Consider the following 23,896-nt stretch of genomic DNA (forward strand, 5'->3'; position numbering starts at 1 on the left):
GCTGCCCGGCGGCGGGCAGGGGGGGTGGTCCGGGGCGGGGGCATGGTGGCAGCGCGGCGCGGGATGCTGAAGCTGGCTGTGGGGCTGCTGACAGCGGCCGCCGTGGCGCTGCTGCTGGACTGGTACACACCTCCAGGGCCGCCGCCGCCGGCGGCGGGTGAGCGCCGGCGGGCCCCTCAGCCTGCCCCCGGAGCGGAGGCCGCCAACCTGCTGTGGGTAGTGCAGGTGAGTGGGGCCGGGGCAGGGAGGCGGGGCCGAGCGGCGGCCCGGCGCGAGAGGCGGCGGTTGGCGCCGCGCTGAGGTGCGGCCGCCCCCCGCTTCTCGGGGCTCCGTAGCGGCGGAGGTCGCTGCGCGAGCGGGCGGGGAGGCGGGGCACAGCGCAGCCGCCGGCGGGGCGCGGGGGGCGAGCGAGGGGCTCCCAGCTGCGGGGCTCCCGCACTCGGTGAGAAGCTGTGGCACCTTCTCCCGTAAACGTCCCCCTTGCTGTCCCGGAGGCTCGCAGTCAAGCCTAAGTTACAGGTGTTTGGCCAGTTTGCTAGACTACCCAAAAGATAAGATGTGCGTGGTAGAAGCAGGTGATTAAAACTCACCTAATTATTACACTATCCTATATATTGCATCAGTACCCGGTACGGTATTATCTAATATCATAGTGAGAAATCCGGGCTCTGCCTGTCCCTTTCCCCTTCCAAAACTCAGGAAAGTTGTGTGGCTGAGAAAATAGTTACACGGATTTTTAGCAATGGCAGGTCCTGGGCCAGTGTAAGAGTGATGTGTGTTAGGTTAAATGTTCACAGCTTCGTTTCCAGGTTGAACATAGAATCAGAATTAACCTGGCATAGTCTTGGAGGTAAATTGTCACGTCTGGGTGCTTCTGTGGCCTCTTTACTGACTCTTCCCCCCAAAGCATTCCTGAAGCACTTAGTGTATAACTAACCACAAGCTGTGCACACACTTGCAGGTAATCGACGGCTGAGATGTCACAGGGGTTGCTGTGCAGTTCCTTCTGTGATTCAAGGTGACACTTCTAACAAACAGGCTGCTTTTACTATTTTGCTTTTATTCCCAAACTCAAGGACACTTTGCCTAAATGTATTAGCTGCAGGCAGTGCTCTTACTGCATAAGCCGGTGTATTATTAGTCTTTTTGTTCTCTCCAACTGCTATGTATTTTCAAAGTCAGTTTTCCCAGTAATTTTTCCTTAAGTGACTTAAGGCTTATCTTTACTGCAGAGGAGATTTCAAGATGAGAGATATGCTTGAATTAATATAGATAAAGCCCCTATCTTGAGTTGCTATCTTGAAGAGAGTCAATTACGGCAGCATATAGCAGCTGCAGAGCTATGTTGACAAGCACCATGAGCAGCTCCATACTTCTCTTGCCATGTTCTCCGTGGTTGTGTTACTTCAAGTGGAGTCTCCCAAGGACAGGTCACAGCACAGCTAATTTCAGACTTGGCTTTACTTTCAAGTGGTTATGTTCTCTTTCAGACCTGCCCTTTAACGGCTGCTTTATCATTGACCTAACTTGGAAATTAATCAAGCACTAAATCCAGCGTTGTGCCTGATGATGTTGTGGGAAAGAAGCTTCAGGCTCCCTGGTGACTCCATAGGTCTAGCCTCGGTCACTGAACAGAGCTCAAGATGATCGGTTCCGCCCCCAGCAATTCCTGCCTTGTTTTTCCTCCCATCCACAGGAGTGTCTCTTCTTAAATGGAACTAAATTGCAGTCTTTTTACTATAATCTTGTATTAATGGCTCTTTCACCTTTCTTATAGCAGAAAATCCTTTCTTACCCAGTGCCTAATAGGCACTCTAGTTCAATATTTGACAAGCTTACTGTTGATTTTTCTCCCGTTTCTGTCAGCTGGATGCATTCTACTGTTGCTGTAGGCCTTGTAATTCTCCCTCGTTAATGCCTGCCTTTCCTGAGCCACATCTTGTCTAGATAAGGAATGTGGATGGTGATTTCTCCTCACCCTTAAGTCTCTTCCAACCCATTTTGATAGAAGTTACTGCATATGATGCAATGAGAGAGGCCAAGTTTCCACATAAGTCAGAGGGAGGGGAAAGAGAGAAGAAATGCAGCAAGTGGGCTTTTACATACATTTTGGGAAATTAAGTAAGAGCATTGCAAGCTTTTCCCCTTACCCACTGACTTCCCTTTTATTGGGACATCTTTTGAAGTTAATTAAAAAAAAAATGGGAGAAGCTCCACTCCCAAGATCTTCATATTTAGTGATGACAGAAACTTAGTCCCAGCTCTCAGAAGGTCCGGGACACTGTAACTCTTAGAACTTACAAGAAAAGCCTTTTGTAAATCTTAAGCTGACATCATAGTAGGGGAAAAAAGTGGGAAGATATTTGTAGAAAATCAGGCTTCCCAAACACTGTCTGTTAAAACATTGGAAACTTACATTCCCTGTAGTTATCAGTAGAAGAGGAGTAAGGTTTCTTGTAAAGACTTTTTGCTCAAGAATCTGGAGACAGCAACAATGGAAGTTTTTATTTTCTCTGTTTGGTTGCTGAGATGGATGAATTCACAGGCTGAGGAGAAGCAAAATAAGATGATGTATCCTTGTCAATGACTAAATTAGGTTTGATGTACTGAGGTAGTTTTATTGTGCTCTTTGATTCACACTAGCTTGAATGTATCAATAAAAATGAAGTTAAGGTTATGTCTAAAAGTGTTTACCTCTTTTAGCATCCAATTCTGATCTAGGCAAAAGTTCCATATAAGCAAATGGGGAATTTTCCTAAGCAGAATTAAAAAACTGTATTCAGGCAATGTTTTCTACATATTCAAATGACTGAATAAGTAGAAGCTAAGGCATTTTGTCTCCAAGGTACTTTATCTGGATTTTCAAAAAGGAAAAAACTTTACAAGAGCCAAGTTTATTAAATTGAATGTAAAAGTTAATGTTTTTCCTTCTCATTTAGTGATGTTGTCAGATGGCCATGAGCATGTGCTCGCTGTTTTTTGAGCATCAAATACCATTTGTCTAAAATGAGGAGGATAATTTATTAATTGATTGACTGAAGTGGAATGGAAAGTGGAATTGAAAGCATTCACCCGAGATTTATTTTGGACAGACCTGAAAAGCCACCATATTAAAAAAAAAAAAAATCTTACTTTTCTTATTCTCCCCATCCCACCCCATACGGCTCTTCTGATGTGAGGGCTTTGACTGTTTGGTTCAGAAATGAACAGCATCTTTTACAGTTATGTACAAGTGGTATCATCATTTCTTGGGCAATCTTTGCCTTCATGGAATGGGATCTAAACACACTTATTAGCTCTATTAAAATGCGTGGGAATGTTAGAAATCCTTCCACCCAGATACTGGAAATGTCACACCAGGTATGAAATTAGTTAACAGTATGCTTTACGTCTTAGGTAACTTTAACCTATTCTTGCTTTTCAGAACTACTTAATATTCTGTCTTGTAGCAAGATCACTGTGTTGCACCAGAAGCTCACAGATTTTGAAAGTCAACAGGCCACTTAGAGCCATCAAAACTTACTGTAGATAGCTAAGTATTTCTCCATATTATTGTATGCCCCTAGATTTAAGGAAATTTTCTTGATGTAAATGTGATTTTAGGGGTTAGAGATGCAATATCATATGCTTGCTCTGCTTTTATTCTCCCCTAGCCATCCACTTCTGTGTCTCCCTGTATCCCTTACACTGATACGAATCCCTATGACTGCTGTTATGTTGCATTCTTATGTACTTGGCTTTGCAGAACAACCCGGGCAGCAATAACCCTCTGCTTGGGACAGTGTTTCATTTTTCTCTTTTGCAGGTGTCAGATATTCATATCAGTAGATTTCGGGATCCCAAACGAGCTCCTGACTTCGAAAAATTCTGTTCTGAAACAATTGATATAATTCAGCCAGCACTTGTTCTGGCAACAGGTAAGCAATTCAAAAGTGTGAATTTCCTGTTGAATGCGCTGTCAAAGAGCAAATAAGCAAAATTCTAGGATCTCAAGAGAGAACTTTAAAACCTTAAGGTATCTTAAGCAATGGAAATGGAATTGCAGCTGAAGATAGACTGCTAGAAGCAGAAGAGAATAACTTCTCAACTCAAGAGAACTAGTTTTTGTTCAATGTCTTGAGTCTGATGGTGAGTTTAGTATTTATTATATGTAACAAAGACATAATTATGCAATATAGCTATTGTTTTCCCAATATTTGTCGCTACACCTTAGTCCTTGCTAGCAGCTACCTTCCTTGTCCTCCTGGTAGTGATTCTACATCATTCTTTGTTATTTGAAATTACAGAAGTGAGCAATGTCTCTGATTAGTCATTAAGAGCCAATTCCTCTCTGAGAACAATCGCTGCTCATTTGTATGAAATTCACCTGTGAACTAATGTAAGATTCCATTGCTGGTTTCTGTTTGAACATATACCAAGACAGGTGAAATAAGCCTCGCCATTTCATTTGATAGCTTGCTATTGCTATTGAAATGGATTAAGTTTTGGCAAGCAAATCAAAAAGGCTTTGAGCCATTACTATATGCAAGGCTTTAGAATCTTAATGCTAGACCTGGATTTTTGTTTCTACGGAAAGTTTCTTATCTGCTGCTTGCTTTTTAAGTTAAGAGTTCAGAAATAGTTAGCATTCATCTTTTAACTAGCAATGCAGGGAGGTTTTACTACATGAACAGAAATGGGAATGGTTTGAACTTTAATTGGAGCTTGAGGGGATAAAGAAAGTATGAAGTTAAACAAAGCTTCTATGACTAGAATCTTCTGGTATAATGCATGCATAACAATTTTCTTTACTTTGGCATGGCATTAGTAAAAGTGCTGCAGTGACATGGTTGATAGATGTTTGAACAGGCTGCCGCATCTGCATTAGACGGCATTTACCCTTATAGTAGCCTCTTGGACCAGATGATGGGAATGTCCGGATTGCACACAGGAGGCCTGCAGCCACTTACACTAGGAGGCTTGGATTGCATGGTTGCCTAGTTAGAGTATTTGTGTAAGCTGTGTAGGCCTCTAGTTATATCTCACCTTTGTACACTTTCAGGTGACCTGACAGATGCTAAGACAAGAGATAAACTGGGATCTGAGCAGGTAGAAGTAGAATGGAAAACTTACCAGTCAATCCTGAAGAGATCAAGGGTCATGGAAAAAACCAAGTGGATAGACATCAAAGGGAATCATGGTAAGAAGGAAATGAAACATCTCTTTCTTTCCTGTGATTACAGAGCTGATTTAGGCGAGTCAGAATATAGAGGTAAAGTGTTAGTACTTACTAGCATGTTAGTGGTGGTTGTGAGTCAGTAGAAGAGCTTGCGATCCACGTCTCTGCTCTGCTGAGGGCACACTTTGTTTACAGGCACTTACTGGTGTTTTAGTACCAGGGAAGTAAGAGTCTTCATTTATTGCTTTTGCCTGGCAAGTGGTAGAACATAGCTTCAGATGTTAGTTTCCAGGTCGTTAGTTTACATACCCCATCTTTTAATGGAAGGGCAAACTGTAATCTTACCCTACTGAAGAAGTGGTTTCAATTTACTTTTCATAGACTTCCCCCCACAGGTTTAAGTTAAAAAGTATCACACGTTCAGCAATTAAAGGAAATTTGGTTTCTTTTAAATAGAAAGAACACATGGAAGTTTGTACAGATCATAGTTGTCACTACATTCTAAGCATTAAAACACAAGCTAACAACCTTGTAGGCTATATAAGCCAGCTGTTACAGGAAGGGCAAAACTAGACAGCCTAGCACTGGGGAAAAAAAAGTGCATGCTTTGTCATATACAGCCCATATATGACATTTTACTCCCATTTCCCTATCAGGCTCGTGTTACCAGCCTTAATGGAGAGGTGGACCCCAGTTGCAGTACAAACCTCCCCAAGTTGCTGTGTGTTTTACACATGCTATTCTCTGATGCTATTGCTACTTTTTATTTTCCTTGGATGAGTTAGATCTTACTTGTAGAGCATGCACCCAGTCCAAAAAGCTTCTGAAAAGCTTTATGGCCAAAGTGGAGACACATGGTTAGCTTTTAGCCACTAAATGACAATTTGCATTCGCACAACAGCTTTTGTCTTTGAACTGAAACTTAAATGAGAAAACTATTCCCACTTTTAGGTCAACTGCATCAAGTATATAATGTCTTCTCTGCACAGTTAGACAGTCTGCTTGTCAATTATGCATTTTAAAAAAAATAGCTCTTCAGTGCCTTCTGAGACTGCTTTATCTCAACATTAGGAAATAAAATACAGAGGTCAATGATCAATTTGATCTGAAAGTTTCTTCATTTCCTTTTTCTCTCCCTTACAGATTCATTCAACATTCCACACCTGGATAGCGTTTGGAATTATTACAGGTACTTTTATTTACCATACAGATGCCATTATAGTCATGGTCAAACTCACCAAACAATATTCTGTTTTCAGTTATCATATATATATGAATATTCAGCTATTTCACTGACTTTCCTATAGTCCAGGATCATATTTGCTATTCCCTTTGTCTTTCCATTGCCAGTTAGTAGAGCAGAATAGATTGAGAAAATAAAGAATTATTTGTGCAGACTTCTTATCTCTTATCCCTCTGTGTTTTGTAATTGAATATATTGTAAATCTGCCTGTGTCTAGGAAATGTTCTGTGCATTTTGTGCTCAGTTTCCTCAGAACAGTTCTGTGAGATATTTCTGTAAAACCAGTGTTCCCAAAGAAAGCTTTTCCTCCTTAAAATAGATGGAAAAAATAAAAAGAAAGCAAGAGAAAATTTCACTTTTTAATGTTCTTTTTGCCTGCCCAAAAGGGCTTTTCATGTCATATGGGTCTAAATTTTATCTGAGCCATTTCTTCACATCTGAGACATTTTAGAAAACTGAAAGGAGAGAAGCAAGAAGGCAGATGTTGATGATGGGGGACAAATGTTCTTGAGGAGCACACTTGAGACTTAAATGTGAACATAGGTGAGGAAACTTTCTCCTATTCAGCTAGCTCTTTTGCTTATGCATTGAAAAGGTGTAAGTTGTAACTTGTGTTTAACTTCTTGGTTTCTCCTGCCCTTCACATCTGAACACCAAATCTTGTCTCATAATTTTGGTGGTGCTTTCAGCTTTGATTCTTTGGAACTGGAGGAGGACTTGGAAATCTAAATTCTACTTTAATTCAGGCTCTTAAGCCATCCACTTTGGATTAAGAACACAGATTAAACTTCTGATAGTTCAGTTTGCTTCAGTTCCCTGTGCCCCAGCAGGACCAGATAAATTTTCCCATAAATTCTGTGGGATAGGATTCTACAGCAGTTGCATTTGCAGGAGAACATGGAATTCACATGTGGATTTACCATGAAGGGATAATGTATGGTGCTAACAAGGCTTTTGGATGCACTAGTGCAGTGCACATCCCTATATCTTTTGCCACAGTTCTGGCTACATGACAATCTAGTATCAGTCTTCCACTCTGGTTTAAGGCTGCTATCAGAGAGTCCTAGTGACACACATGGGAAGATGTAGCACCAGTGAATTTGCCTGATCATCTCTGAATTGTTCTTTGGCCTGGACAACCTTACTGTTTGGAAGGATGTATGGATCACCTGCCTCTAGTCCACACTGAAGATGCACTGATAGCAAAAGGGATTGGAAAGGATTAGGGTGGAATTTCAAAGCAATTTAGCCAACCTAAGAATTTCTGAGTCAGGTGAAAAAGTCTTTGCTTATTAATTAACAGTCTCTTGCTAAACAAATGTGTTCTCATAATGGGTTTTGCTTCATTATAGTCTGTCATCATAGCAAAATAAAGAAACTTTAATGAGATTTATCATACTTTCTATCTAAGACTGAAGAAAGGCACTAAGAGTCCTCAAAAGCTGTTAAGCATCACTAAAGGCAGGACTGTCTTTACAGGGACAATTTTATTACTCTGATGCATTAATAAAATATAAATATTAAGAAAATTTTTAGTCAATATCCCATGCTCTAGGAAGAGAGAAAGGAGGTGGCAGAGTGAAATGGAGTCTTGTGGAAGCCTTTTCTTCTCCCGGACCCCTGCGAAGTTAAACAGTCAAAAGGATGATGTCTTTTTTTTTTTTTTTTTTTTTTTTTTTTTTTTGTCTGAGCGACAGTAAGGCACCATCTGCTTGCCTTTATGTGATCCTGAACAAATAATTCATTCTTTGCTGTACACCTTAGAGCGCTGTAGCTTGCAGATATAAGAATAGATGCTAGGGAAAACAGTTATTCAGCACCACATTCTGGTGTCCATTATGTATTAAAATTAAAGAAGGCAGCAGTTGTATTGAAATACATTAATATTTTTACACAAAAACATGGGTTCCTATTTTATGTCTGCAGCGTGAGCAGAGGATGATTCAACTGTTACACATACTCTAAGTGGCACTAAAGGCAGAAATCTTAGGATTATGATACTGAGCTTCCAGTTTCTTATTGAAGTTCATGATGTTCATAAAGGTAACATTAACTTCAGAAAAAATAAACATTGTGAAAGGGTCTTTATGGCATTGGAAGTATTGATTTATATCTGAAACTTGTTTTTAATGTATTGGCTTTTATTCTGTTCACGTCAACCTTTCTGGCAATTTTATTGTTTATTCTGATTGGTGGAGGAATAGTGATATGAACTCCTTTCTGGATGGCTGTGTTCAAACTATACTCATCATCTGAACTCAGGGATGTTTTAGCTTCCATATATCGTTCAGGGAGAATCAAAAAACCCAAACACACACAGACACACAAAAACCCAACCCAAAAACCCGAAAGAAAACAAAAAAAATCCCCCCCCAATTAAACCCAATAAGTTTTAGTTAATCTCAGATTTACTCACAATCATTGTAGTTACAGAATCTAATTCTTAATTGAGCAATTTAGTAGGTACCATTAGTTGGAATGTTATCTGTCTTTGCCAGTGGAAGATACGTGCAATTCCCATCTAGCATAAAGTATCAAAAGCACTTCAATTTTAGAAGTCAGAAAAACTGAAAATATCTGTTGTCAATGGAACAAGAGAAAGCAATGTATATGTTCATGATTACATGTATTTATCATGGCCAATATTAGCATAAAACCATGGGGGGGGGGGGGGAAGTGGAATTAGTTGACATGTTTTAAGTCCTTCCCTGTTTACAGTTCTCTCTCAGAGTATTTTAAGATTAAGATTCAAGAGCTCAATTAACATCAAGTAACGTGCAAAAGAGCAGCAATGGTTTTTGCTCTCTCCTTTTACTTTTTGAATTAAGAATTCTGATTACATTCCACAGGTGATAGGAGAACTGGTAAGATTTGCTATGTCAAGAAACAAAGAAGAGTAATAAGCAAGAGGAAATGCTGCCTTCTTTGCTATTTATAAGATGTTGTGTAGCATAGCATCTCTGTTTTGGATCTTTTGGAAAATAACTGAAAAGGTTCAATATTTCTTTGGTTCAAAATCCTATTCCATTAGCCAACAGCTGATCATTCTACATCAGAGTAACTTAAGAGATCTCTAACAAAATAGTGGAGACAAGACTGATGTCTCTGGTATTTCTAGGTAAGCAAGGAGAAATTATTTTTGAAAAATTCTTTCAGATATGAACAATAAACACAAGACAATAACTTTTTTCCTTTGCAGATGTCCTTTACTTAAGAGTGGTGTGAGATCCTGCTGTCCGATCATCTTGCCTAGTAGTTCTGCATCATTTATGCTGCTGGCCTATCCTTTATCCATAAAACAGTACCATGTTGCTCAGGGAAAGTGTAGTTATGCTAACATGTTTTTTAAATGTTTGTGTGCTAACCCGCTGCTTGTCTTAACACATGACCCATGTAATGCATCTTCTTTGAAGTACAGACTCTTCAATGCCATTGATTTTTAAGAAGAGCCTTTACTGCAGTAACAAGATGGAGCTAGACCTAATGCAAGAAATCTTGCACTTCTACTGTGTAGGTCATTTTTGTCATTGCTGCAAGCTTTCCTAACAGCAATATTTCCATTTCATTTTGGCAGGAAATACTCTGCCTGGCGTAAAGATGGCTCTTTCCATTACATCCACACTACCTCTTTTGGGAACTATTCATTCATCTGCGTGGATGCCACACTCAGCCCAGGCCCTAAGAGACCCTATAATTTCTTCGGGATTTTAAACATGGTATTTTATAAGTCTTGGCATTCCATTTTGCTGGCTGTTTTACTTCTGTAGCAGTTTGTTTGGAGTTTTTCTTTGTTTTTATAAAGAAGAATTGTCTGAAAGATTTGTATTCATCTAAAAGAGTCTTTACGTTTTTAAGTTATTATGCACGTGGGACATTTATTTAGAAAAATGAATGTGTCACTTAACATATACAGTATCTGTGTTTTCTCTCTTAAGAAATAATCCAGTACAAAAGTGTCAAATTAGACATTTTAAGAACACTGTCAGTAGTTTCTTAGCATTTAGCTAGACTTTAGGGATAATTTCCTTATATGCTGTAAAGTTTAAAAAAAAAAAAAAAAAAAAAAACCAACCAAAAAAACCCAAAAAAAAACCAAAACACAAACCCCAAACTTTCTAATTTCACTCCTTTTTGCTTTGTTAGATGCTTTTTTTCATTACTATTACAGATGAGAGAGTTGCATTTATCAATGAAATAATGTGAAAGATAATGCTATAAAGAAATGTGTCATTTATGAAAGTGAGGTCTGATCTTCTGAGACCATAAAAATTACATGGTATTGTTTCTGAAAGAATAACATCAATCCCAATGTTTAAATCGCATATCAGCTTAGATAACATTTTGCTTCCCTTTGAGTTTTCTCTGTAGTTTGTTGATATGCTATTGTTCTTGAGATACTCTTCTGAAGTGTTGACAGAGAGTTACTGTGTTCTAGTAAACAGATGTCACATTTTGCCTGTGATAACGGCCTCAATGAAAAGTAAAATGTTCTCCCTCTAATCTTGTCTAAAGGAGGCTCGACATTTAATTAAGTGTTTGTAGAGCACTTGGTGATACTTAGATGAAAGGTGATGTAGGAGTGCCACGTACTGTTCTCATTGTTTACTGTAATCCATAGTGGGTGCAGTAGATTTGCAGACAAACTCTCAAGGAGACTCAACGCAGTTGAGTCTAGAGCTCCTGACCTTGGCTGCTGTAAGTCAAGCATTTGCTTGCTAACTACCCAGCAGCAGGAGTCCAGAGAGCATCACTTGCAGATTTTTGCACAAAACTGAAAGTAAAGGTAGATACTTGTAACTTTTAAGAATTAAACCTCTGCCAGGAATCTGAAAAATAAATTAGGCTTCTATCAGTGATTTGATTGCATGGCTTAGGTAAACTATTCTTAAAGCCCAAATTCATAAAGGCAAAGGAAATATAATTTCACTTAATAAGACTGTTATATTAACCCAGAATGGCATACTGAACCCATTCTTTTTCAATATACCTTTATTTCCGTTTCCTTTATTCATGCCCTTCAGCATTTCTTTTCAGGTAGGAGGGAAAAGAATATGGTGGTGGTTCTCTGGGTTACCCTAAAACATGATCTGCAAGATGGTGAAAGAGTGGATTTGTCTTCTTTTCTGGTTTTAGTTTTCCTGCCTCCTCTATTAGGCTTTGAGATCTTATTGGTATTGGGAGTCTCTCTGGACAGTAAGTGGTTGATTTGATTTAATATTAGAAGTCAAACAAGTAAAGGAGAGAAATTTTACCTGCTGTGTAAAGTGTTACTTTTGCTTAACTTAACAGTAACGGCTGAGTAATATTTTCAAGATTCAGCATCATAGTTCATCCAGTTAAATGACTGAAGCATATGGTGCACAGTTTCTGTGGTCTGTCGTACCTATAAAAGGCCATCTAGCAACTCAAGAGATAGTAGGGATGATAATTGTAAGGTAAAGATGTTTGTAAAATCAACTCAAGAGTGTTGTCTTTGACTATATAAATAAGCAGTAGAAAGGATAGAAATATTAAATGATATCTTTCTTAAATTTGCACTTTTCCTGTGTTTGGTTGCAAAGAAGGTGTTGAGTGGCTTGTTTTCACTTTCTTTTTCCAACATCAGATTTTAGGGATATGTCTAGTAAGACAGTTTGTTCGTGCACAGATCCCTGAAGCAACTGAGAGTATTCTATTTAAAAAAAAAAAAAAATTTGCATTCTTCATTAGTTTCTTTCTGCTTTCCTTTTGCTATTCTTTCCAAATAGCCTCAATGTTAAACAGGTTTGTTTGGTTGTCTTTCGTACACCTGCCCATTTTAGAATCAAATGAAAGAGCTATCTTTGATGGCAACAGAAAGTCTGCACAGCAATCATACTATCTGGTTTGGCCATTTTCCCACCTCAACAATCATCTCCCCAGCCCCAGGAATACGAACATTAATGAGGTAAGATCTTTCTTTTTCTCCTGTATGTTTTCAGTCTGAAGTACGTTTCTTGCCTCTCTTCACATACTTGTCTGTCACTTTTCAGGTTTTCTGCAGTGGTATTTCCTTCCCACACAAATAATCACAATTCTTATGTTCTTTTATTAGTTCTGCCACAGCCTATTTATGTGGACATCTCCATACAATGGGTGGGCTGATGCCAGCCTTGCACAGTCAACACCGTGGTGGCACTCTGGAACTCGAATTGGGAGACTGGATGGATAATAGGAGGTAAGTAAGCCCTACGTGAGCAAATTATTATATGAAGCCTACCTGGTTATACTGTGATTCCCTTTTATGCTGTTTGGAGAATTTGAAAGAAGCATTAGATCTGCCTGACTGGTTATTACTACTAATGCTTTTGAAAAATGTCTTTATGTATAAGTTTGGGATTCTTTTCCCTATACCAACAGTGTGTTAATAAATTAAGTAAAGTAATTTTTTTATTAATTCTTGATATTTAGAAATTAAAAAGAGGACATCTAAATGTCCATTTAGTATGTGTTTAGTATTCCAAGTAGACAAATAAATTGTAATAAAATTCAGCATCACTACTTCAAAATACCCATGCTCTGTACCAGCTGTTAGAATTTTAGAGACAAAAATAGTCTACCTGAGAAATGTTACCTTAGCAGCATATCAAAAAGTGTCTGATGCTACATGGAATGTATAGTAGTATATTAGCTTTTATTCTGCAGTAATCCTTAGAAAGATACTTCTGTGCATACAGGAAGAGAGCACACTGGGGTCTTTGTCCATAACTAGAGTACCTGCCCAGACACTGCAGTAATGTGCGTTACACTTGAATTCATTAGCATAATGTTCATCTATCCGATTCATGTGCAAAATTCAACAGATCTTGACATTTGGAATTTTGAGTGGTGCTTCAGTGATTTATAATAAAACGAACCTGATCAGAGGTAACCAGCTGTACAGTTAATACAGCAGAGTTGGTTAATATGGGATCAACTACAGAAGAGAATAAATGGAAAATAAATCAAACAAGTTCTGTTTAGGAACTTGGGAAGCATGGGAATCAGCTGTGCATGCAGTAGTTTGTATCAACAACATTTTTTTCCTTTCATTATAGGTACCGGATCCTTGCGTTTGATCATGACCTCCTTAGCTTTGCAGATCTTAACTTTGAAGAATGGCCTGTAGTTCTCATCACCAATCCCAAATCCTTCCTTTACAGCAGTTCTGCTCATGAACCACTAGTCAAAATTCTTTATTCCACTCATATCAGGTACCCTGTAATCTCTTGATTTCACAATATATTTATATATTTTAATAGTTGGGGTCTTTCTTGGTTATAATGTACATCTATTTTTATATGTATATACACAAAACCTTTTTTTTAATGCATATGTCCACTGTTCTCAGAATTCACTTTTCTCTGGAAGATTGTTCCTGAGAGCTCACTTTGTATCATGTCTGTGATAAAAGGAGATTATATAGTAGTAATTCATGTTTGTTTCATTTAAGCAGTTATTTCCCCTAAAGTCAGTTGAACTTTTTTATGTAACCAAAGCTGGTAGAGTTAGATTAACACGTAATCCTTGGTGTTAATCTCATGTGTTCACATTGCCTCTGTTGATTTCAGGATTTTGTCTATTTTTCTAAGTGTTTTCTCTATTCTCTTCAGACTTCTTAGCCTCTTGTGTTTTCAGTTTTACATCCCTTATACATTAAAACATCTTAAGCATCTGCCAATTTTCATATTTGTTTTAAATCTCTCCATCTTTTTGTTTCTACCTTTTCTATTTATTTTTTTCATCTGTATTTCAAATTGCTATGCCTTTTCCAACATCTTATATTTGCTGTTAGACCAATATGCGTGAAATATATGGGTATGTTGCATACACAGAATTACAATCAAAAGAAGTTTGCCATACTTTTCAGCTAGGAAGCAGTGTCCTACTAGGTCTACCTACTTTCCAGTTTCCTATTTAGAACCTCATCTGAACATTCTTATGATTATATTAAATATATGAACTGGTAGAATCATTCACCATTAACTATATGAGACTCCTTCATTTGACCGAAACATTGTCTGTAATGCCTTTTGTATTTACCAGAAATGAAAGAAATTGTATGTGCAATGTATTGAGTCTATATTAGTATCACTTTCTCTGAATATAAGCACTGCTAAGTGATACTACATTTGTTGGTATCTCAGATATGTAATACCTGTCTTGCGTTCCACTCCATTTCTTATAAATTCAGTTACAAAGACTGAGAGGTTATATTCTGACTAGCAAAAAGTAAAAAAAAAAAAACAAAACAAAACAAAGCAAACCCTAAAAACACCCACACCCAACAACAAAGGACGTTAGAGAGAGACTGGCAATTTTTAATGAAGACATCTACAAGTATTTGATTACATGTCTGTGTGTGCAGGAGGATGCATCCCACTTGTGTTAGCAAATGTTTTGACAGCAAGACTTCTAAGATTATTTCTGCCAGGACCTGAGGATCTCTGCCACTTTTTCATCTGTTCCACAGCCTAGTTTTCTGTTCTATTCTTTTGCACAATACCATACAGAACTTCTCTTTTTAACTGTAGGAAAGAGCTACCATGTTACAGATGTTTCACTGTTTTAATTTCTAACTCTTTTGAACTCTTAAGAACAAGGTAGCATAATCTTTAGGGACTTCTCTTCAGGAAGTAATGACAAATCTGTAAGTCCTGTAACAAATCTGTTTATTTTGCTGTTTATTTACTCCTTAGAATTCTGGCCTTCTCTCCTTCTGTCATTATCTCCATCAAAGTCTATATAGACGGAGTTCACTTGGGGAATGCGCATCAGGTGTCTGGCCCTCTCTATGTACTGAAGTGGAGCCCGCAAAACTACAGTGAAGGGTTCCATCACATAGATGTGACTGTCCAGGTAAGGTACCCATTGGCATTCTTTGTACTGAATGTTTATGTTGTCATGTCTGCTCCATCACTCTTCTGCATCACATAACTACGGACAAAATACATGATAACAGACAATATTTGTCTGATTACAAAAAACAAAGGACTTATTAAATGAAAAAACACTGACTGCTGAGCACTAAAACATTCATAAAGCATCTGGACAAAAGAAAGGATTCTTATTTTTCACGAGAAATATAAGACGACATGACAGATGAGCAAGTAATTGGTCAAAAATAAATTATTTTGAGTAACAGCCAACAATTAACTTTTAAGGTTGGGAAAAAAAAAATCAGGCTTGATCAAGGAAAATAGGAATTAGCATCATGTTAGTTCAGAAGGCAAAGGAACTGGATCTGGAAGATTGGAATGCTGTCTTTGATTATCTGTTTGAAGTTCTTTTCATAATCTCTTACAGGCTGACAGTGAATATGGTTTCTGTATCCCAGAACATTAGACTTAACCGATACTAGATTACTGCGTGAAAAAAACGTTTTTCAGTGAATGCTTATGTTCTTGGTACTGTATTTTATTTTAGTACCTTCAGGTGGCCTTCGAAGAACTCGATCAGACTGTTCTAACATTCTGCACATTTGTGCAATAGTAATGGGAAAGTCAGCTTTGTCCTGCTTGGTGGAATCCAGCTAGGCATTATTTCTCACAGGACAAGAGCAATATTGCTTTTTTTTCTAATGGCCTTTCTGTACTGCCAGTGTTCTACCTCCTTGCTTGTTACCGATTTCTGTGATGCTTTACTTGGGAAAGCTGCATTTTATAAGTGGTTTGGTTTTTGTTTTTTTAATGATGATGAAAACATATGCACAAAACTGAGTACCATTTGAAGAGGGTTATATAGGCCTGTGTAGCAATAGTTTGCTTGCAAATACATGCTTGTTATCAGAAAACTGAATGGGATTTTTAAAAAATTAATTTCCTTTTCCCTCCAGTCATAAATCACTATTACACCCAGTAACTGAATAGTTTTCGGAAAGCGAGGAGGATGAGGCATTAACTTAAGTACCTGGAGAAAATATGAATACTCAATTGCTGTACATTGTTTCTGGGATTGTCCAAATATTGTCTCAGCTGTAATTACACTAAACATACTGAATCCTTTACTATAAAGAAACCAATTATGTACTGGAAGATAAGGTGTCAGTGTTGCACATGCAGAAATATCAAATTGTTGAATAAATGTAGCACTGTTATTGTTTATCAATATCAGTTTCTAGCAAATATGCCAGAAGAGAAGCACAACAAAGCTTCAAAATATTTTAAGACGGGTTATTATCTAGAATTGAGCTTTTGGAAAACAAGTGGTGGTGGTGGCCAATAGTCACCGTCTTCCACAAGTTGCTGAATCTCTGAAAGGATCTCCTTCATATGTAGCATTTTCAGATTATGATCTTGCAATCACCAATTTACTTGAATCTACAAAATTGACAATAAGTAATCCTTTGTAGGTAGAAGTATTTAATACAGCAGTATGCCAGACATGCATGCGTCAATTGGATCTTTCCAGAAAAGCTGCAATGATAATTAGCAACTTTAACTAGATATTTTGTGCACTACTGGTATCTAATTGCTCTCTTATTTTATATCAATCTAGGATGCTTCAGGAAGAATTAGCACGCGGGGTCATATATTTGCTATGGAAGAAAACCTCTCTCTTAGATTTGGCTTTTGGCCATCTGTTATTCTTCTCAGTGACTACTATGTTCTAGTAAGTACTTTCAGCAAAACAGCTGTCATTCTGTGTTGGTTTCCCCAGAGACTGCAGGAGGCATTTTCCTAATTCCTGGTAGACTTTAATGCACTTTGCTTTTTCCAGATATGACTCCATTGGAATTTCACAAATCTTTTAAGTTTCCTTTCTCAGGTTGCACGCTTCAAACGTAAATGTGCAGCAATGGCCATGCAAACAGTTGACTTCCTGGATTTACTCACAGTTGTCCATTTCTGGGCATAGGTATACACACATTTTGTGCAAGCAAGAAATGTAAAAGAAGCTACTGGAGATAGTGGAAAAAGGAAACCTTAAATCAAAGAAAACTTCCCTGTGATCTGTTGCAATATGTGCACTGGGAAAAAGTCTCCTATCAGCTGCTGACTTCATAGCTAGCTCTAGCAAAGAGGAAGGCAACATTCCCATTGTCTCCAGTAAGTTCCAGGTCATATCCAGAAGTGTTACAGCTCAGTACATGCAAAGACATGTCATAATAGTTTAGGTGCACTTATAGAACAACACAGGAAAGTCCACATGACTGTAGATAGTATCATAATTGGCTCAAAATTATTGTATTAGTTTCGTTGATCAGTAACCAATATTCTCCACAATGCCTTGAACTGCAGTTCTATTCAGCCCAGCGCTCCGAAAATGTTTTACATAGGAAGTGTATTTACCCTTGTTCAATGGATGTGTTTTATAAAACCTGTTTTTGAAAGATTCAGGTCTATCACTTTCAGCCATCCAACTGAATTCAAGTCAGTAAGATGCAAGTCCAATAACTTAGAAACGGTTACATTTCTTTTTACTCTTCAGTTCAATGACACCATGAAGCTTTGAATATGTGTTTCAGTTAGAAATCTTTGTATCATTCTAGCAGTATCCATAAGGCATACTCAAAGGCAGCTACTACTCCAGGGCTGGCTTAGAGTTAAAACTGTCTTTTCAGGCTCGTGTGCTCTTTGGACTGATTGTGCTGTTTCAGATCGCCTTGCTCGTTATTTTCAGATACCTCCACAAACCAGCACTCAAAGGTATGAAACAATGTTTGTCTGTGGCTTTTAGAGGATCTAATTTTCCCTAAACTTTTTTTACTATTTATCTGTATGCTAACAATATATAAGTAATTGCGCTGTTAATCACCATATGCATTTTGCATCTAGTACTGTGGCGTTTGATTGCATTCTCAGAAGCTGCTCTTTTGCTTTTAAGGGGACCCAGAAAATCTCCAATATATCAAATAGAGTAAATTAAAAACTAAAAACTTGATCAGCTATCTTTGTTTAAACAAAAATTCAATTAATTGAAGTCTAAAGGTTTCATTTAATTTTCTCACTAAAGAATCCAATGCATAGGGAAAGGAATGTTTTATTTTGTACTAGTTCTGTATGTGTGCTTGTTTCACTACAGCTAGCACAGAATCCTCTGTCACCTGTGTGGAGGAACAGATTTCCTTCTACAAAAATATTTTTTGTTAATCTTTGCAGAGAACATGAACAAGCTTGATAAATCTGGTAAATTAAAATTAGTACTGTTAAGCTCGTGGTGTTTATCCTTTAAACAATTGTTTGAACCACACCTTACTAATGAGATTTTTCTGGAAGCCACCTCCCTTCCTATTCATGTCAGTGTATGTCCCTTCCTTTACACTCATAATCACGTAGCATCCTGAGGTAGCTACAGCAACTGCTTACACAGAAAAAGAATAGATTTTTGGTTCCCTTTATGGAACTCCGCAGCTAAAAATGAGAAGAGCTAGCACTCTGTGATCAGCTAGGTCCCTGTAGACCATGACAAATGTTTTACAAATTAGTGAACAAATTTGTTAGAGCCATTGATTTCCAAAGGTGCAACTTGCCCTCTGGGAGTTAATGCTTTGTAAGAAGGGCAGCCCCATAATAGGTGAAACTCTAAAAGCTAACTTTTATAGGAAGGCTCTCTCGATCTCAATCTATGAATTGTCTGCTTCAGTTAGAAAATGAATATTGCTTTTTTTTTGCTAACATCACACTCTTGTCAGAATGCTGCCATTTTAACACCTAGCCTTCATTTTATCTGAGTTGCTATCAGATCTCCCTAAGTAGATTTAATCAAAGAAAATCCAGTTAATCTAGTCCATGCTGACCTGCCCTTTTGGGTTTGCACAGTTACTGTTTTGAATCTCTTACTTTTCATTTAATATGAACTTTCTCCATGTTTTTCATTCTAGCTAACTTCATTTTCTGGGTATAGAATGGTCGTTCAGTTTTATTTACATACAGTAAGTGTACTCATTTAGAATGGCAGCTTCTTCTGCTGTTTTTAACATAGATTGCTACATTTATCAGTTCCTTACTTTCAGTTATCACAGTTAATAATAGAAATGCATTCCCTTGCGTTTGTTCTGTAGACGTACCAAATATTATTTTTCTATTTCTTATTTAATAGCATGAGTAAATAATGTGCAGATCTGTTTCAGACCAATATTTTATATATATATATATGTGTGTGTGTGTGTGTGCATGTTGCAACCTGAATCAAGTGTATTTTTCTTAAATCTTGTCTTTTTAGAAAAGCCAGGATTACGTACTCTGACTTTATATTCCCTTCATGTCTTCAGTAAAACAAACATCTTCTATTACTCCATTCTGGTTCTGAATTTATACACCATTCTGGGTAAGTAACCTAAAGTACTGGAGGACATAAATTAGTATTTTTAAATTACACATTAGATCCGGCTGAAAAATTAGACTTCTAACATGTTGGAGAATGGGGAACATCTACTTAAGTTACAAAATGTATGTGGAACTTGAAAAGTTAATGTCCAAAGAGACTAAAGGTTTGTTTGTAAGAGCCTAACTTAGAAGCCCTAGAATTAATTAAACACTTAAATTATTAAATTACTCTGAAAGCAAAGTGCGTATTTTTGAATTTAATTTGGTTTTTACTTATTCTTTGAGTAAGATCTGGTTGTACCTTGGTGTAAAATGAGTATATGGAATGTACGTTTCACATGACATGTCATGAAGACATCTCAGCTCTGATGCTAACAATTTTAGCTTATTTCTCCTCTGACAATATGTTACTAAAATAGCTACTTTCTTGGCAGTCAGTGTAGTATGCATAACATAGTGCAGCCTGTCCGTTTTGACTTCTAAGCTGAGCCAAGCTGGAATTGTTTATGACCGTCTTTCATATGTCTTACTGTAATTCTGGGAAAAGGCCAGCATTTGAAAGGATCTATCTTTTCACTTCTCTCATAAGGAAAATGTTGTATGTGGTGTTGAAAATTGTCACAGAGATTAAACCAACTTAAAAGTATTTTCATTGCATGCCACAACTCATTGGTGTACCATGATATTTTCACATCAGGAACGTTCATCAGATTGCTGTTTGTTGAAGATAAAAACATTAGGCTTCTTACTGTAGACAAGCAATAGAGGTCATTTTCCCCTGTTAACCACTTTGTGCTCAGGAGTAGAAAGGGCCATGTCTATATTGTATTTTCTGATGATGCTGTATGTTTGGTTTCCTCTCTTTCAGGACCGTGGTTTGTAGGTGAACTGATAGATGGCCAGGTGGGGGCCTGTTTTTCCTTTGGGGTGTTCGTTGGTGGTTCCTTCTTACAGGGCAGTCTGACATTTGTGGTTGGGATTTTACAGGTACATATTTATAAAAATTAAGGCTGACAAACTGCTTTCTTCTGAGATTTTTTTTCTGATTTTTTAAAATAGTTTTCTAAAGAAACGAGTCTTGGAAGGATAGAGAAGATTAGTGGCCATGCCTGACTACAACAGCTCTTTCTTACCTTTCTGCAAGTTTAAAGGGCAGAAAGGAAGGAGGTTGTGCATTATTTTCTCAAGCCTCTCTTTCCATTTGATGAGGGACTTTGGACTCCCTGGATGTCTGGATTAGTGGCCATCTCTACAGATTTACCACTCTCCTTTTTTTTGTCCTCGGCTCACGCACAGGTTGCAGTGGTTGAGCAAAAGGAACTGAGTGGCCAGGGCAGCCCTTGCACACCGAATAACCCTTCAGATCAGTAGGTGTCACTCTCCAAGTACAGTCCAGTTTTCCCAGCAGTCTGACCTGCCTGCCCTCTAGTTTTCCCAGCTGCCATTAGTCTGAAAGAGAGGGTGTAGTTTCTTGGCATTTAAGCCAGACCAAGCTAGTGTTGCCTCCTTCATGGTCCCTCCCTCATGCCAGTGCTAACACTTGTCTGACACCACAGTGGGCTGGGTCAAAGAGCTAAACTGACATAAGGACCTTCCTTTTTTACTGTGCTAGTATTTTGCCAAGTCTAGCTCCCTGAACCAGCTCCAAGGAAGGTCAGATGCATGTCAGTGCCTCCCACTGCAAGGGAGTGGGCAGGAATGCTTGGCCTGGGACCGAGGCACAGGCAGCCACAGCTCTATCAGCAGCAGAGTCTTGGAAGTGCATGCTGAGATTCCAGCTCTGAGAATTGTACTCAGCCCTTAGAACAGGACAGTTTTATATGCTCTTCTCTTTCTATTCCCTCATGTACGTTACCCAGAACACTTGGCTTGCTCATTGTCTCTGCTCTTCTTTTCAGATGTTGTTTTTCAACCTGCCATTAATGGCCTATCTGTGCTGGTGCCTGTTGCTGCGATGCCAGGGTTATAGCTTCTGTTCTCACATCCGTCACGTCCGATGTCTCATGGCTGTGCTTGTTCACCTGGCAATGGCACTCCTCCTGGCCTGGCAGGTCTATTCCTGCTATTTCCTGCTGCGAACCTATGGGACCTTAGCTTTCTTCTTCTCCCCAATGAGAACGTGGCTGGTGGCACTGACCTCAGCTCTGATTTATAAAACCTGGACACTGAAATCTTCTGAGCTCAGAACTTACATAGTAGAAATGAAAAACTGTCAGAGCTCCTGAAGTACAATATAAGTATTCAAAGTTCTTTGACTTAAAAACTGTCAATGCACAGCCTATAGTTTTGTGATGCTGGAATTCCATACAGCCCAACCATTTCGTGGTAAGATCTGAAGCTGCACCTGCACTGCTACAGAGCTGTATTAAATAATAAATGTGTAACAATATGTATTATATACTTTTATTGTATTATACATATACAATATACTGTATAATACACGTTATATAATACGGTTATACATTATTCATTAATACAGTGAACTGTATAATAAACTCTATAATAGGGGGTTTTGTGATACAGAAGATAGATATGTCTGTATGGATCACAAATGGAAATGTTTGCTCATTACTACTGTGAATGGAAAAATATTTTTAATTCATTAAATTCTTGATTTTTATAATGCTGGGAAAAATTAGCATAGATCTTGATAATGAGCTCCAGGATTTGTGCTTAACTTTGCTTTTTACTTCAAGATTTACATATATTTTTACAAGACTAGACTAGATGTCTTTATGAAGTAATGGTTATTGCAAAGGTGCTGTGGTGGCCTTCACAGGAAGAGTCCTATGCTTATACACTTTTCTCAGTTCATAATGCTATATATGAGCAGTTTATAGGCTGCGAGGTGTGTATAGGTGTATTTGTGTTTATATTTACCTGAGTTATGGCCTGTTGGTCTTGTCCTGGGAGTGCTGGCTCATTAACATGCGCTCTTTCTCTGGGAGGAAGTAGTTATGTTTTCCACTGTTGAGGTCGCCAATTTTCCCACACTTGACCAGTGAAAGGAAAGTGAATGATCCATGTTGCTGGGATTCCCAGCTGTAGTCAGAGTTCAGCTTTAAAGCAAAGAATGGAGACAATGTCCTCAAGATGGGAGAGCCAGAAGGAATCGTGTGGTCTGATGCCTATGTCTGTAAGTGGGCATGTACTCAGGGCTGTATTCTGGGTTGCAGTCAAATGTGCCAAAGAGTGATCTAGGAAAACTCACTTCTTTGTTTTCAGTTTTTCTAAGTCTAAAAATGATAGAACAGTTACATTTATGAAGAATGTGATGATCCAGAGCCAAGAGAGCTGAGGTGCCTTTATGTGTAAAGTAAGAACACTGGCCTGCTTCACAAGACTGCTGTGAGTGAAATATTTAAAATAAGTTACTTTAAAACTACCTAAAGTATTTATGGGTCCTCAAGAAGAAGGAGTATCTTATTTATGGCACCTTAGAAAAAAACAGCAACGACTGTAGTAGAACATACAGGAAAATAAATTGAATTGGAAGAAAATATTGATTACAATTAAGACTTTTTGTTATTTCTAAAAGATGACAGTTTTCCGATTCCTTAATTCCTGTTCCTCAATGATTGATGATATAATAGGAAAAAGAGAGTAACAGCTCTCATTTGCAGAAGTTAAATACACTGTTAAAGAGAATACAGAATGTCATTTCTTGCTACATAAGTTTGTTTTGCAAAGCTGTTAGAAAACCAAAGAGGCAGGGCACAAAATTTACTTGTGAGAAACACTACTGAAAAATTAATAAAAAAAACGACTTTTCACAATTAAATTACTTTTATGTGATCAGGGAGCATAAGAAGTGGCAATAAAATACTTCATATCTATACCCTGTGACAAGAACCTGTTCTGAAATGATACTTCTTTTTTGTTGTGGTGGTAGCAGCTGATTGCAATGTAATCAAATCTCAATGTAATAAAATGTCTATGGACTTAAAAATCTTACAGTCTGTCAAATACTTACTTTTTGGCTCCATGGGATGTGTTTTGTAGACGGATGGAATTCTGTTAAGAATCCCTCAATGCTATTCTTCGTGTGGTGAGCAAAGATGTTTTATTTGTAGATGTGCTATCCCTGGCTCCGAGGACTCAAATAAGAATCACTGCTCTGAAACGTGGTTGAAGTGTGAATCATATACGTATGTGGGAATGATGTAATAAATTTTGAGAGAAAGGGACTATCCTACTGCCCTGGTATCCCAGTGAAGAGCACACTGTAGA

The 23,896-nt window shown here is 38.1% G+C and overlaps 1 protein-coding gene across 3 annotated transcripts; it reads left to right on the forward strand.

Moving 5' to 3' along the window:
• The first annotated feature begins 12 nt into the window (after positions 1–12).
• TMEM62 (transmembrane protein 62) lies at positions 13–23,736 on the forward strand. Of its 3 annotated transcripts, XM_075502826.1 has the most exons (15): positions 22–225; positions 3,806–3,917; positions 5,042–5,179; positions 6,302–6,347; positions 9,976–10,117; positions 12,203–12,327; positions 12,475–12,597; positions 13,457–13,612; positions 15,098–15,257; positions 16,896–17,009; positions 17,962–18,046; positions 19,563–19,667; positions 20,535–20,653; positions 20,963–21,033; positions 21,565–21,732. In XM_075502826.1, the coding sequence occupies exons 1-15, from the start codon at positions 43–45 to the stop codon at positions 21,587–21,589; spliced, it is 1,704 nt and encodes a 567-aa protein (XP_075358941.1). In that variant the 5' UTR covers positions 22–42; the 3' UTR covers positions 21,590–21,732. The 3 variants fall into 3 exon arrangements, with proteins under 3 accessions (XP_075358939.1, XP_075358941.1, XP_075358940.1); XM_075502824.1 differs by lacking the exon at positions 20,963–21,033 and having other exon boundaries at positions 13–225; positions 21,565–23,735; XM_075502825.1 differs by lacking the exon at positions 20,963–21,033 and having other exon boundaries at positions 20,535–20,569; positions 21,565–23,736.
• Positions 23,737–23,896: the final 160 nt, after the last annotated feature.

This window comes from Mycteria americana, chromosome 5 (genome assembly GCF_035582795.1).
Source record: "Mycteria americana isolate JAX WOST 10 ecotype Jacksonville Zoo and Gardens chromosome 5, USCA_MyAme_1.0, whole genome shotgun sequence".
Taxonomy (NCBI): Eukaryota; Metazoa; Chordata; class Aves; order Ciconiiformes; family Ciconiidae; genus Mycteria; species Mycteria americana.

Excerpts from the sequence above, each read along its gene's own strand:
- TMEM62 (XM_075502824.1), top strand. The coding sequence starts at position 43 with ATGGTGGCAGCGCGGCGCGGGATGCTGAAGCTGGCTGTGGGGCTGCTG. Across the intron at positions 226-3,805 it reads ACCTGCTGTGGGTAGTGCAG|GTGTCAGATATTCATATCAG; the intron begins GTGAGTGGGGCC and ends TCTCTTTTGCAG. Across the intron at positions 20,654-21,564 it reads TTGTGGTTGGGATTTTACAG|ATGTTGTTTTTCAACCTGCC; the intron begins GTACATATTTAT and ends TCTTCTTTTCAG.